This window comes from Elgaria multicarinata, chromosome 4 (assembly GCF_023053635.1).
Source record: "Elgaria multicarinata webbii isolate HBS135686 ecotype San Diego chromosome 4, rElgMul1.1.pri, whole genome shotgun sequence".
Taxonomy (NCBI): domain Eukaryota; kingdom Metazoa; phylum Chordata; class Lepidosauria; order Squamata; family Anguidae; genus Elgaria; species Elgaria multicarinata.
The window spans coordinates 79,671,495-79,687,094 of record NC_086174.1 but is presented as its reverse complement, the minus strand read 5'-3'; the positions used below and the strand labels follow the sequence as shown (position 1 = coordinate 79,687,094).

The following is a 15,600-nucleotide window of genomic DNA, read 5'->3' as shown; positions in this document are numbered from 1 at the left end:
GGTTATTCCTCTACTGTCACCAGATGTGATGGAACAGCATGGGGGTTATCCCACCTGTTTCTTTTTTTAAAAGTTAACTTTGAGGGTTGGGTCTATAGAACTCGCTGCCACAGTTTTAATAAAGTTCTTGTAGACCTCATCCCTAGGAAATGCTGCCTCAACTATAACATCTTTAAACTGCTGCCACTAGAATAAAACTCTCTATTTTGAAGAAACTCAATAGCCTGTGGCATAAACATGGAATTGAAAACACCACTAGAGACAACTTTCAAAATGACTGGGAAAAAAAAGTTCATTGATGGAAATTATAAATAAAAGTGAATAAAATGTTACTCGTGAAAAAATAGGTTGAGATTGCTTAAAGGTTTATTCAGAAAATAATTGCAAAGTTTTTTGTGAACCGCCAAGAGAGCTTTGGCTATTGGGCAGTATAAAAATGTAATAAATAAATAAATAAATATACTACTTTTTAACTTTTAAAATATGATAATACTTTTTAAATATGATAATAATACTTTTTAAATATGATAATAATTTCATGAGAAAACAAAATTATACATAATGTAACTGTAGGAAGAAAAAGGCTGTTTTATGTTCTTCAAGCAGCCTTCTCCAACTTGGTAACCTTCTACAATGGACTACATTGTAGGAGGACTACATTGTATTTTTAGACTACTATGCTCAACTTTCTTGACCATTGACCATGTCGCCTGAGGCTGATGAGAGCTGAAATACAAAATATCTGGAGGACATCTAGTTGAGAAAGGCTGTCCTAAAGCAACAAGAGGACGTTACATCTGTAAGGAGTACTTATATACATTTTTAATTTTTCCCCAAATTTCCATTTCCCCCCAGAAAAAACCAGAAAAACCCTAGTTTTTTTTCATGGCTCCAGAAATGTTACATTTCTAACCCAGTATTGCCAACACTGACTGGTAGCAGCTCTCCAGAGTTTCAGAAAGGAGTTTTTCAAAGCCTACCTGAAAATATCAGGAATCGAACCTGGGACCTCCTGCATACAAAGCATGTGCTCTACCATTGAGCCACAGCTCTGTGCATTATAACTCAGAAGAACATCCCCCTGTGTTCAATGGAACTTCGTCAAAGGTAAAAGTATAACAGGTTGCAGCCCAAGGCTGTGATTCAGGACACACTTACTAGGACTCAATGAGACAGAATCCTGAGTAAATGTGGATAGCATCAGACTGTGAACTAGGTATACTCTGTTAGCATCATTGTAGGCTTCTATATTTTATTTTTACTTTTTACGTTTGATCCAGCCCACTAATTTGCACTTTTTTCTTTTTCTTTATGCAGTGTAGCTACTTGATAGAATAATGTTCTCAGTCAGTTTTTGCCTCAAGTCACTGGAACTGTCGTTGTGATAAAAGCTTTGAATGAAACTGCAAGGTCAGCACAAACTTTAAACATAGTTGCCTTATTCTTAAGATGCCGTAAATCAGAAGAGAAAGGCTGGAAACAAAAAGCTAAATTCAAGATCCGTCAGAAGCCATCATTTAGTACTGCAGCAAAGTGATCACAATTAGATTGGTAATAAAATCAGATGCCTACTTTCCACCTCCTCTCTTCCTCCACTCTTGCAAGACCAGCTCTGGAAACCCCCCCCCCCCACATCTACTGCCTTCTGCAATGAGAAGCAGCACAAAAAGTTGCCTATAAAGGTGGATGGATGAAGATGGCTGGGAAATCTCATTAGGACTATCAGGGCTGGCCAAAGACATTTTGCTGCCCGCGGCAAAGGACAAGATGGAGTCCTCTGCAATTCCATATACAGAAGCCAATTGGTCTGGCTATTGACTCCCATTTCAGCACTGGCAATAGGACAGTGTTCTCCACCGCACCTGAGAGCAGCAGGCTAGCTTGAAGCGTTCATAGCAGGCCATGCACATTCTGGCCAGACACACAACAATGACACTCTCTGTGCCCGCAGCATCTGCTGCTTGAGGCAGGCATCTTTACTCCAATGTAGGGCCAGCCCAAAGGACCATCACTATACAACAGCCTTCCCCAACCAGATGCATTGGGCTCCAATTCCCACGATTCCCAACCAGCATGGCCAATGGGAATTGTAGTCCAACATCTGGAAGGTACCAGGTTGGGAAAGGCTGTTGTACAATAAAGCTAGAAACTTCAGGGCAAAAAACATACATCACAAAAGTGCTTCGTAAACCAAGGAAAAAGGAAAAATAACTGCCCAAAGTATCTTTCAGTAAAAGTTTGTAAGGTCCAAAATCAGTTGTGACATTAGTTGCATGCATGCAATTAAAGTACACATTAACACACACACACACACACACACACCAGCTGTGGACAGGGATGCTGAGCAGCAATGGGACAGAGAAGCAGAATCAAATATCTCCCCCATTCCCCCCAGCCATGGTCCCAACAATAAAATTCTCTCCCTTACAAAAAAGCCATTTCAAGCAGGTGATTTTAATGTGAACCAGGGCCTTTGCACAGAGCATAGAGTGACGAGAGGACGCACAAACCAGATGGATATTGCATATATCTGAGCAACTTGTGTTTAATCCCCAAGAAAACTTAAGCGATTTGAACTCTCCAGCTACTTCTGATTCAGGTTTACCTAACATCTTAAGGAAATGGTCACCTGGACACCTTGGGAGTACTTACTGGCTATCTATTTCATTTTGTGTTTCAACTACAGATGAGGAGACCTGCTTCAAAAAGCAACAATGTGGTTTTGGAAAGAAAGGGTTGTGGAGGGGAAGCTGTAGACGGAAATTCAGGGGTTTGCTAATAGTTCCCAAGACACAGAATAGTTCCCAAGAAACATTTCTACCCTACAGAGTGTGGAACACAATCAAAGTGGCCAAAACATCATCATTCTGCATCTGGCTGCTGTTGCACTATTTGACTTACAGATGGCTTCTGCCATCTGGGGTGTGTGTGTGTGTGTGTGTGTGTGTGTGTGTGTGTGTTTGCTCCACAGATATGCCTGCAGCTAGACAGGTAGACAGGGATAACATTGCTGGCTTTCTTGCAAACTTTTAACCTCCAAACAAAAGAAAAAAGACACTGAATGAAAGAGACATAGTTTTTTGTTGAAAAATAAAATGCAAGAATGAAAGATGATCTGAAGTGTCAATTCTTTCATGAACCGGTACTACATGACATCTCAAAACTGTACAACATCAGGGACTTGAACATTAAATCAACCCTTACAGTTATCCTTATTGTCTAAGAGCTTCCATCTGCACATAAAGTAGAATCCCCATTTCCCAATTATCCAAATTTGTTTTGCACTCCTCTTGTAGCCTCATTTAAGCATAATCCAATGATGAAGTACATCTGCCCATCTAAATATTGTGCTTTTTCCGTCTGCCTCCCCTGCTTAGTCAGGATAGCACACACAATTGGCCTTTTCTTGCAGCGCAATCATATGCATGTCTGATTAGAAGCAAATACTACTGTGTTTAGGATTGCAGGTTTAATTTGTACACTTCTCTAATGCTAAAAGTCACTATGGGACTTGAAGGAATAAGAGGATCTATTCATTCTATTGCTACATTTCAAACCAAGGGAGATGAACAGCATACGCTGACCTGATTCACACATTACAACAATAGTGGGTTGTTTAAATAATGGGAGCGAGCCATGAATACAGTTCAGTATTCATGGCTTCCGATTCAAAAACTGGCACTCTGGGTTGTTGAGAGAAAAACAACCCAGAGTTTGAACTCAATAACATTTCAGGGAATCCAATCATGTAAGCTAACTCTGTTGGTGTTGTGCTAAAGATACCTTACGCTGGCACAATATAATTTGCAGTATTGGATACTGCCTGTTGTGTTTTTAGGAGTTATTTTATGGTGTTTTCTATAATATGCATTTACATCATACGTGCCTTTTGTCTGGTGTTGTTTTTGTTTAAGATGCAATGCTATTGGCTTTCGGTTTTAAAAACCTGACTGACCCTAGACTACTCCTTTGAGGAAGCTACTGAGGACAGAAGATGTACAGGCATCACATTGGCTTCCAGCTGCCATAAGGCACAGCTGCAGGCTAATTCTGAATAAGGATGAACATACTTTGATAATCAGAGATTTTGCAAGGATAAGGAGGGTTACATAAAGGACAGCCATGACATCAATGGGCACCCAAAAAGTCCAGTCTCACAAACGCTACAGAGACCACGGGGGAAAGATGTAAAGATCAAGTGCTGCTTGTTGCCTGCTTTAGTAGGCTGTGGCATGGATGACAACTGTGTCATGGAGCGGCTATTGGGAGTGGCCTCCCTCTTCCTGGTAAGGTAAGATTTGGCAGCAGCTTTCAGCTCACTAACACAGCACTGGAAGGACAGGTTTTTCCGTCTTCTGAAGGGAGGGAGAGTTTTTGAAGAACAGAAAGGTACAATAAGGGCTTTATGAGTAATTGAGTTAATGCTGTTCATGGGGGTGTGTTGCGGCAGGAAGAAGAGTTGTTTGTGTAAAGAATGAGGCCTCTCTTTCCCTTCAAATGTGAAGAAAAGACAGAGTAGATGGGCACTGCTCAGATGATTTTATCGAATTATAGACCAAGTAGCTCTCCAGATGTTTTCAACTTCAGCTCCAGCACTCCTGACCACTGGTCATGTTGGCAGAGGCTTCTGGGAGTTGAAGTCCAAAACATCTGGAAATCTGCTTTCTCTCTACTCCTGATCTAGATGACTTCCACTCCTGCACTCCACTGTGGTGAGGACAATCACCCATATTTGAATTAATATAAGTACTGGCCAGGTGAAAATGCATTTGATGTAAAGAGAAGGAGCCAGCATGGAAATCAGCCTGTCTTTTCAACTTTAAAGGGCTGTCGACCAAGTTTCAGACACACACACACTCAGCTATGAACAAAAAAACCATTATTTTTCCACTGCTTGTGCATCGCTAGTCACTTTTCATGAATGGTAAGGTCCTTTAAGGTGAAAGGCACTGAAGCATCTCCCCTATGGGGGAAAGCTACAACAGCTGGGATTGTTCAGCTTGGAAAAAAATGAAGCTAAGAGGAGATATGATAGAGGTATACAAAATTATTCATGGTGCGGAGAATGTGGATAGGGAGAGATTTTTCTCCCTCTCTCAAAATACTAGATCCCAGAGTCATCCCATGAAGCTGATTGGTGGGAGATTCAGGACATATAAAAGGAAGTACTTCTTCACACAATGCATTGGTGGCCATCACTACAAGATGGCCACCAATTTGGATGGTTTTAAAAGAGGGTTGGATAAATTCCTTGAGAAGAAGGTTATCAATGGCTACTAGTCCTGATGGCTAATTGCAACCTCCAGTATCACAGGCAGTAAGCCTGTATACACTAGTTGCTGGGGAACATGGGTGGGAGGGTGCTGTTACACCATGTACTGTTGGTGGTTCTCTGTTCGACAGCTGGTTGGCCACCGTGTGAACAGAGTGCTGAACTAGATGGACCCATGGTCTGATCCAGTCTGGCTCATGTTATGTTCTTATGAACTCTTTTTTGCTGTGGATTGTGTGTCTTTGTTTGTCGTCAGCTCAGTGTACCAGAAAACTGGGTTTGATCTTTGACTTTTGGACTTTCCTCTGCCTGAATTCATGCAGCGTGGAGCTGTCAGTGTGAAAGCAGTGGCACAGAAATTCCTTGCATCTGGTGATTTACCCTTCCTTTGATCTTGTTCAGGCCTTGACCATGTAGCCTGGAGTTACCAATGAATGATCCAAAGTTGGTCTAGCAATCTTTGGGTGGTTTATTAGGCCTTTCAGGAATGTGCCTCTTTGATTGTCTGAAGGATCATGTCAGAAAACATCCCCATTCCTTGCTCGGGTTTGGAAGCAGTATATAGATTGATCCTTCCCTTGGGTTCAGAACCATGAAGATGGCAATGGGAAAACCACATTAATGGCAATCTCAGTCACGTCAGGAGAGTTTAACTTTTGATTTCTGGAATTTCTTGAAGACTATAGCTACTGACCATCAGCTACATGCTTTTTGAAGTGTGTAACGGTTATATTTTTAGCCATGAGATTTCCTGCAATAAAGAAGCCTCACTGATTTGAGTGTCCCGTGTCAAATCAGAGATGATTTGTTGTGAATTTGTATAAGTTCCATTTTATTATGGTGATTATGAATTCTTGTTATTTTGTAAGCATGGATATTTGAGTAAAATTCATAGTATTTGTCCTGAATTTTCTACATTGGTAGTACAAAACTACAATGTTTGAGGGAATGTCTTCTCTTAACAGCCTGCCCAGTCACTGAGATCATCCGATGAAGCAAGCGCTCCTTGTGATTCTGCATAGACCTGCAGTCTGTTTGGAGTCCACTCAGAATAGAGCCTTCAGTATAAGGGCTCTCTCTTTATGGACATCAACCAACATTGTTTTGTTTTCAGTGACTGTTGAAAACATTTTTATTTACACAAGCCTTCTCTGCTTGACCAGCCACAGTTTTATTAATATAATTGGATTTTAGATATTTAAACACTGTATTGTGGTTCTTTTTTATTTCTTGTATTGACTACTGCATAGGATTCTTGTTAGATATAGAAGGGTCTATAAATTTTGTAAATAAATAAATGAATAAACAAACAAACCTGAAGAGCAATACAATAAAAACAAAATTAGAATCCTTTTTGCATGTACATGATCCTCTCCTTCCTTTCCTTTACATTTTCCCAACAATGAAGACTCAAAAGTACTCAGCTGTTATCAAAGGAAATCTCTCTCATCTTTCTGGAGGAACAATAAAACTTGTGGCTGGAAACACAGTCACACCATGTAAACATCAGATGCTAAACTTCTGTGATCAGCACAGACATCCCCACCATGCACCAAAGGAAGGAAAAAGGGTGTTTGTTTGCCAAGTGTTGGGTGTGTGTGTGTGTGTAAATCAATATTGTTATTATTCACAGATCCAGCACACACTTGACTGACCTCATTCTCAGCTGACTAAAGATTTTCTGCCTCATTTACTCTTAAGGGATTTATATTTCAATTTCTTTGTTTACTAAATATTTCACAAAACCAAAGTGTTCCATACAAGGAACCTAGATGTTGAAATACAGATGCCAAGCACAAGCTGGCTGATGCTCAGCTTGGGTACTGGCTTTTGTGATGTATCTTTGAGATGCTGTGATATTAAGACATATGCGCACATGGAACAATGATACCAATGTCTGTCAGTGGCTTGTCAGAAGGCTTAACATATTACAATATTTTTCTGATAATTTGTTAGGCTGCTTCACATTAAACATTTCAGTATTAACATTGCATCTTGATGGGCAGGTAGTAATAGAGAAATGAAGGGACTATGCCCTTAACAGAATTCGGCAATTTATTCAAATGATATCCACAAGGGTGAGTGAATCACATTGCTCAACATTCATTGCTTTCAAAATCAAAAGGCAGATATTTTTCCTACTGCTTAGTGATCTGTCAGGCTGGCAGATCAAAAACGTCAACAATAAAACAACAAGCCATGGGCAATTCTGTCTAAACTAATGGCCATCCTTTATATTCTGTTGAGCTGTGGTGCCCTAAAATAAGTAGCACACTTCTAAGATCTACCTAGACAAGGAAACTAGCTCCAAGTCATACTTCAGTAGTATGTAATGCTATTGGAAGTCTCCCAGCTAAAACAAACTTGTTTACTAGCTTATTCACATTGGTTACCAGGGATACTCCGCATGTATGCTACTGTGGAGACCAGATAAACTGCCATTGGTTTTAGCATTAATACAAGGAGCCCAGGGAATAAACACCACCAATCAATCCTAGGGCTGATTTGCATGACTGGGGAGGGGCTTTCTTTCAAACCAGGTTGACTTTCCTCCTGTGACAACTCTATTTGGATCAGTGTGCACTAAATGCAGGTATCAGCAGTTACTTACCAAAGAAACACAGACCAGTGGCTTGAAACTTTGGGGGAACAGAGAGTTCGAAGGACATCTTTGACCACAAGCAAAGTAGAAGAGACAAGAGACATAGGCCTAATCTACACCAAGCAGGATATTTCACTATGAAAGCGGTATGAAAACAGTAAATAAAAGGCAGGAGCCACACCAAGCAGGATATAGCGCTATGAAAGCAGCATGAAAGCAGTATATGGTATGTGTCAATGGGCCCCAACAGTTGTCAGTGAACTTCAATACTGCTATAAAGCAGTAGTGTGGTTCCTGCCTTTTATATACTGCTTTTATAGTGCAATATCCTGCTTGGTGTAGATGAGGCCCCAGCCAGTGTGGTGCAGTGTTGAACTGCAACTAGGGAGACATGGATCCCCATTCAGCATATGAAGCTGACTGGGTGACTTTGGGCCAGTCTCTGGCTCTCAGCCTAACCTACCTCACAGGGTTCTTGTGAGGATAAAATGGAGAGGAGGAGGAGGAGAAGGAAATATGCCACCTTGGGCTCCTTGGAAGAATAGATGAGATATAAATGTAACAAACAAGCAATAAATGACTGACCAATTTAAAAAAATCAATTTCCCCACCATGGATGTAGGTAGTAACAATCATAAATACACAAAACAAAATGTTATTGCAGCAGCTACAGAAATAGGTTGAATGCAGAAAGTTACTGAACTGATATTAAATAGATTGCAAATAGAACAGAATAAAAGGCTCACTGGACTCTGAAGGAACTGAGCAAGCATCTCTAGGTTTTTTATTCAGAACAAATAGCAACATAAAGTTGTCAACATAGTGCCTTTATGTTAGGTAAATGAACAAGAATGGAAACACTGGGATTGGAAGGATACATTCATAAAGCTATACTAGAATACAAAAGTGATCAATAAACCAAGGGGGCAAAGTATGCATAAAGAATGATAGAATGTCAACAAATCTTTGACTCTCTTTACAACAGCAATATCACATACATCGCTAGGAATTTGAGCGCAACCTGAATTTGAGTGCAATCAATAGGTACTATTGATCTTAAGCTATTTGAATGCATCGATTTATAGTTGTCTTCACAAAAATGTACTTATTTCTTTTATACATAAGCCACCCTGAGAATCTGATTGAAGAGCAGTATACCAGTGTCTTAAATTAATAAATTAATTTTATTCTGAATGTCAGATTTACTTGGAAGCAACTACCACTGATCTCAATGGAATTTGTTCGTTACCAGTTTATGGAGCTCAGTCCTTATGACACACTTAGAGTGAAAATATAAAGAAGGCACACTGTACTTTAAAATGAAGCCTGGGATATTTTCCTCCAGCAAGGCACAGGAATAGTATTTTGCACCTTTCAATATTCTTGTTCCCCCATCTGCTGGCAAGTATAAGCAGCAGCAGCATAAGGGCACCAGGTCAACCCACTTTTAGAGCACCATGCAAAATTCATTTGGAAGGGAACACTCTTATGGGCACTCCAATATGGAAGCAAAGTGAAGACAAGAATCTGTGTCCTGAATACTGGAAAGTGTTAATCCAAACAAGATCCTAAAGATCCTATTGCTAACAAGCCCATTGGCTCCTCGGTTACTTCCCACAGTAATTACACAGAATAGCGCTTACTACTTCTTAGATTTCTACTATGGTTATGAAACACAGTAAAATATATAAATAAAAACTCAAGTAGCAGTGGCTGTTCCCAGAGACACTGTTTTGGACTTGGAGAAGAAGGAGAAAGACTAGTAAAGGCATTACTCTAGAATGCACAAGTAACTGGAATAATTATTGACCACTTCCAAGCAAATGGTTAAAAACATTGAAGTACACATTTTCAAAACTCCATATTCCTGGAAGTTAACTATTCAGTGCAGGACATGAAAGTAACTGTCACTTTCAAAAAAATACTAGCCCAAGGTAAACAAGAACACTATTTAAATCCGTAAATATTTGCCAGTCAAACTCTCCTATTCGTTGTCTGGCTGAATGAAAGGGAACAATAAGTGATCACTAAGTCAACAACACAAATATTTGAAGTCCTACCTCCTTGATAAATATTACCCCAAACTCGACAGCTGTTATGCATGATTCCAGAATATTATTAAGACGGAATTTTACCTTGGCATTCTCACTTTGCAACCTCAGATGTGATAAGGAGAAAAGAGAATTATGACAGCACAGTCATGGTTCAGGTCACAGGACAAAGGTGAAGAATTAAAGTATAGGCCATCTAAACTTTTTTTAAAAACTGGATGAAGTGAGAATATGATGGCCACACATATTAAAACAAGCTTTCCCCCCACCCAAGCAATTCTCTGCAAAACATAATACCAAAGGATAGGGTTCTTCTAAAGCCCAGCTGGAAGGTAGTGGTCTTTGGGGACAGATGTTTAAAATATTTGAGTGTATATGTTTCTTCAAGACACTATAATAATACCATCTGCATAACCAATAGCAGCAAATTTCACATTGTTTTAGCTTCCTCAGTAACTTGGGAAACTCCAAGTTTCACCATTTAAATGCTTTCATTTTATTAGCATATGCCAAAGGAATAAAACAAGCACTTATTTCTTAGAAAGAAACATATGCATCTTTTTGTTACCAAAGTGTCACCTTTAACAGACTGTGTGACTAAACAGTTGCTTTTAAAATGTGATAAACATATAGATAGATAGATGAGAGAGAGAGAGAGAGAGAGAGAGAGAAAGCAGCTCCCAATGGTTAACCACAAGAACCAGCTTAAAACCAGAAGTCTACCATTAAAATTTTCCTGTACACAATTAAAGATCCACTGAGATACAGAATATAACGATAAGCAATGCAACTAGCAAAATACACAATTTGCTAGGCTGCATTGCCTACAGACAGCACTAGCTGCCAGCAGAAGTGATGCATACCTTTCAGTCTCTTGGAATTGCAGTTCTTTTGCTGCTCATCCTCCTCATTAATGGTAAACAGAACAGGTGTATTTGGCCTCACACCTGCCTTCTTGAGTCTCTCTTGTCGGATAGCAGTTGCAGAACCAGGCATATTGCTTTTATTTACTACAAAATAGAAATCCCAGGTTCCACTTAGCAGCTAGCTAGCTGCAAAGCAGCTTGTTCATTTGTAAGATCCTGTTTGGCTAAGCAGTCTGCAAACAGCTGACAGATACCAACACTGACTTGGCAGATGAGGGCCTGCAGTTTCCTCCACCTTGACGGGCACACAAAAGAAGAGGCCTTAATTAAAGCCCCATCCGTTTGAAGGCTTCCTCCTCTTGCCACCTTAACCTGTTCAGTCAGATCCCACGACTTTTTTCCTTCCTGATGCAGCTACCTTTTTCCTCCCGGTATCTTCTTCCCAGCTACTGCATACTGAAATATTCAGCACGCAGCCCAAGAGGAGAAAATATGATACGCCACCGTTAACAGTTGCCCTGACAACAGTGACATATCCGAATCAAACGGAGGTCCATGAATGTCGTCTCCTCAGCGGCAGAAAAGCAGTCGGCCGGAATGTTCCCTGGGTGTGCTTGCTGCTGAGGCAGGGCAAGCCAGCATTTAAAAAAAAAACACACACGCAACCGCTGAAACCACCTAGCAGGCTGGGCTGTTCCTTCTTCCCTCAGAGGCGGGTGGAGGATGGATGGAGCTCTTGCTTGCACAAGCAGAGAAGTTCTGAGGGAGGGAAGCCAACCAACCTCCAGGCAGGTACGTGAATTTTGCCAGCTCCTCCATTCACTCGCTGTCCCCAAGATGCATTACCAAAGCAAAGAGCCCAAGTCTCTCTCTTTTAATTTCTCAGCACGGCTCACCTTTTGCCACTGAAACATAGACTCGCTGTAGAAGGGAAGATACGTCCTGTAAAGGGCAAAAATCTCAAGGTGGTGTGTGGGTGTTTCCTTGTTAAATGTAAAAAGCAGAGGGCTAGAAAACAGGATTCACATCTTATATGAACCAACCAATATCTCCTTTGGCAAATGTTAACTAATGCAGCACAAAGGTTATTAGGAACAGGAGTAGTTGATGTGGATGGGACAAAGTACTATCGAAGTTTCTGGCAATCAAGATGTAACATGACAGTGCCCTTTCCTGATTATAGTAGATAGCCTATCCGTAGTTACCACTTTAAGTACAGAACTTTGCCTGTTTGTTTGCTTGTTTGTTATTTGGAAGATTTTTACTCTGCCTTTCCATTCCAATAAGGAATGCTCAAGGCAGCTTACAAGGTGTGTGTTTTTAAATACAATATGCAAAGAACTGCACTAAAATCATAATGATCCAATAAAAAAGAAACAGAAAGCAGATAGAAAAATGACAACAAGACCAAAAACAAAGAAACAGAAAAACAAGCCAAATGCTTGCCTGAATAGACAATCCTTTACATGGCACTGAAAGTGAGGGGCATGGTGAACCTTTTGAGGTAGGGAGTTCCATAATTTGGGTGCTGCCGTGAAGGAAGGCCAATTTATTTATTTATTATAGCACTTTTATCCTGCCGTTCAGCCAAAAAAGGCTCTCAAGGCGGCTTAAAAAAACACATTTCTTTAGACAGTCCCTGCCCACAGCCTTACAATCTAAAAGTCATGACACAAAATGAAAGGGGATTGGGAGGGGGTGGGGGAAAGCACATTTAGACACTAGATTCTTAGTTGCAGGTTATGGGTACAGTGGAAGGGCTGCCACTTCGTCTCCCTCTCCCTCTAATAGCCTCATACAGATCCAGGCATGACAGGGGGATGCCTGACTGCTGCCTCCTTTCCCTCTGATGGCCTCAGCAGTGACAGTTGGCAGCAGAAGGGAAGGGGGGTCTCAGCTGGAGCTGGACCCAGGCATGATGGAGAGCTGCCTGGGTGCCGCTTCCTTTCCCTCTATTACCTTGTTTCCACCAACCACACCTCAGGCCTTCCAGATGTGTTGGATCACAACTCCCATAATTCCCAGCCATTGACCATACTGGTTGGGAATCATGGGAGTTGGGGAATGTTGGTTTAAAACTTAGAGGTGATAACCAATACCATACTCCCTTTATACAAATCTATGCTGCAACCACACTTTGAATGCTGTGTACAGTTCTGGTCACCACACCTAAAAAAGGGAATTGTAGAGTTGGAAGAAGTACAGAAAAGGGCAACTAAAATGATCAAGGGGCTGGACTAGATGGATCTTGGTCTGATCCAGCATGGCTCTTTTTATGTTCTTAAGATGCACCTTGAATAGCTCCCAGAACTGAAACAGTGAGCAGAATGAGCAAAAATGTACAGTACACTCCATTAAAACTGGCTCTTATCAGAGGCCTCATGGCTGCATTGTGCACCATCTGGAGTTTTCAAAAGCTCTTCAGGGCCCCCTCACACCCCTCACGTACTGTAGTCCAGCCTTGGTGCAACTAAGGCATGCATCACCACTTTTTTATCCATTAAGATAGTGGTCTTCAATGTGGTGCCCAGCTTCCCAGTCCTCCCAATGTTTATTCAGATTTTTAAAATTTTAAAAACAATTAACTGGGAGGCTGGCATGCTGCAAAGCAAAGTACTACCTTCCAGCATCATGTTTATTCCAAAGAAAGCCCCTGAGCCCCATGTTAGCCTTGGATTCATCCTTTCAAAATAAAAATGGTGGATGGCTGCAGTCCAGCATGCATGTTAGCTTGTGTGTGTGTGTGTGTGTTTGCTGCAGGTGTTTTGCCTATGTATGTATATCTCTGAGCATCATCAACTGCCTTCTGGCTGGTAATAAGTATTTATTACAGCTCTCCATCATGCCTGGGTCCAGCTCCAGCTGAGACCCCCCTTCCCTCCTGCTACCAACTGTAACTGCAGAGGCCACCAGTGAGGGAGGAAGCAGCAGCCAGGCACCTCTCCACCATGCCTGGGTCCAGCTCCAGTTGAGAGCCCCCTCCCCCCTGCTACCAACTGTAACTGCAGAGGCCACCAGAGAGGGAGGAAGCAGCAGCCAGGCACCTCTCCACCATGCCTGGGTCCAGCTCCAGCTGAGAGCCCCCTCCCTCCTGCTACCAACTGTAACTGCAGAGGCCACCAGTGAGGGAGGAAGCAGCAGCCAGGCACCTCTCCACCATGCCTGGGTCCAGCTCCAGTTGAGAGCCCCCTCCCCCCTGCTACCAACTGTAACTGCAGAGGCCACCAGAGAGGGAGGAAGCAGCAGCCAGGCACCTCTCCACCATGCCTGGGTCCAGCTCCAGCTGAGAGCCCCCTCCCTCCTGCTACCAACTGTAACTGCAGAGGCCACCAGTGAGGGAGGAAGCAGCAGCCAGGCACCTCTCCACCATGCCTGGGTCCAGCTCCAGCTGAGAGCCCCCTCCCTCCTGCTACCAACTGTAACTGCAGAGGCCACCAGAGAGGGAGGAAGCAGCAGCCAGGCACCTCTCCACCGTGCCTGGGTCCAGCTCCAGCTGAGAGCCCCCTCCCTCCTGCTACCAACTGTAACTGCAGAGGCCACCAGTGAGGGAGGAAGCAGCAGCCAGGCACCTCTCCACCATGCCTGGGTCCAGCTCCAGCTGAGAGCCCCCTCCCTCCTGCTACCAACTGTAACTGCAGAGGCCACCAGAGAGGGAGGAAGCAGCAGCCAGGCACCTCTCCACCGTGCCTGGGTCCAGCTCCAGCTGAGAGCCCCCTCCCTCCTGCTGTCACCTGTAACTGCTGAACTTTCCAACTAAGATTGTAGTGCCTGAGTTTGCTTTCCTTTTCCCCCTCCTCCTCCTCCTCCTCCCTCCCAATCCCCTTTCCTTTTGTGTCATGTCTTTTAGATTGTAAGCCTGTGGGCAGGGACTGTCAAGAAATACTTTTGTAAGCCGCCATGAGAGCCTTTTTTGGCTGAATGGCGGCATAAAAATCCTTAAATAAATAAATAAATAAATAATATCCCCTTTTGGACTAGGTGTTGGAGACTCAACGCAAGGCACTTTGGGATGACATGGATAATCTGGATCCATCTCAATCTTTATTTAGGTACCGAAACAGGATTGACCACCCTGATGGATGCCCAAATCGAGAGAGACAGAGAGACAGTGGGAGTGTGACCTTGTTGATTGCTTTAGATCTCTCAGCAAGTTTTGATACCATTGACTATGGTATCTTGCTGGACTGACTCTGCAGATCAGGGGTAGGAGGCACAGCAGTATTGCAGTTCTGCTCCTACCTACAGGGGCGGTTTCAGAAGACAGCATTGTGAGGCATTTATGCTGCGCAGTTCTACAAGATTCTATCTTATCCATCATGCTTTTTAATATCTAGATGAAGCTGGTGGGTGAAGTCATCAGGAAGTGCCATCAATCAATATGCCAATGACACCCAGCTCTATTCCTCCTTTTCATCTGAGTCAGAAGACACCACACAAGTGGAACCGGTGCCTGGTCTCAGTAGTTGGCTGGATGAGGACCAATAAACTGAAGTTGAAACCTGACAAGATAAGAAGCCCTGTGGGAAGATGGTTCTGAATTCTCATATCTCCATGGTACACCCCAGAGCTGAGAGCGGTGAAACGGCTTGAGGGCAGATGGAGATGAACTCCTAGTGGATGCAATCAAACACTGGTAAATGCCTATGGTAAGGTATATTCAAGGGCAGTGAGGGGATTAAAAAAACAATACCTTGCTGCCACTATCAAATCATCAAACTGCCACCCAGCGGAGCTTTTCACAGTTGTCCAGGGGCTATAACATGCCAGCCCTAAAGACATGGTAGAACCTTCTGAGGCCAGCTGTAATGA

General features: G+C 42.5%; 1 protein-coding gene across 1 annotated transcript in view; it reads right to left on the bottom strand.

Moving 5' to 3' along the window:
- The window catches only part of MAP7 (microtubule associated protein 7), a 110,349-nt gene extending 98,521 nt beyond the window's left edge, over positions 1–11,828 (bottom strand). The window contains exon 1 of the mRNA XM_063124624.1: positions 10,789–11,828. Coding sequence (XP_062980694.1) covers positions 10,789–10,921 — 133 coding nt within the window. The 5' untranslated portion in view covers positions 10,922–11,828. The remainder of the gene's footprint in view (positions 1–10,788) is intronic.
- Between the last annotated feature and the right edge of the window lie 3,772 nt (positions 11,829–15,600).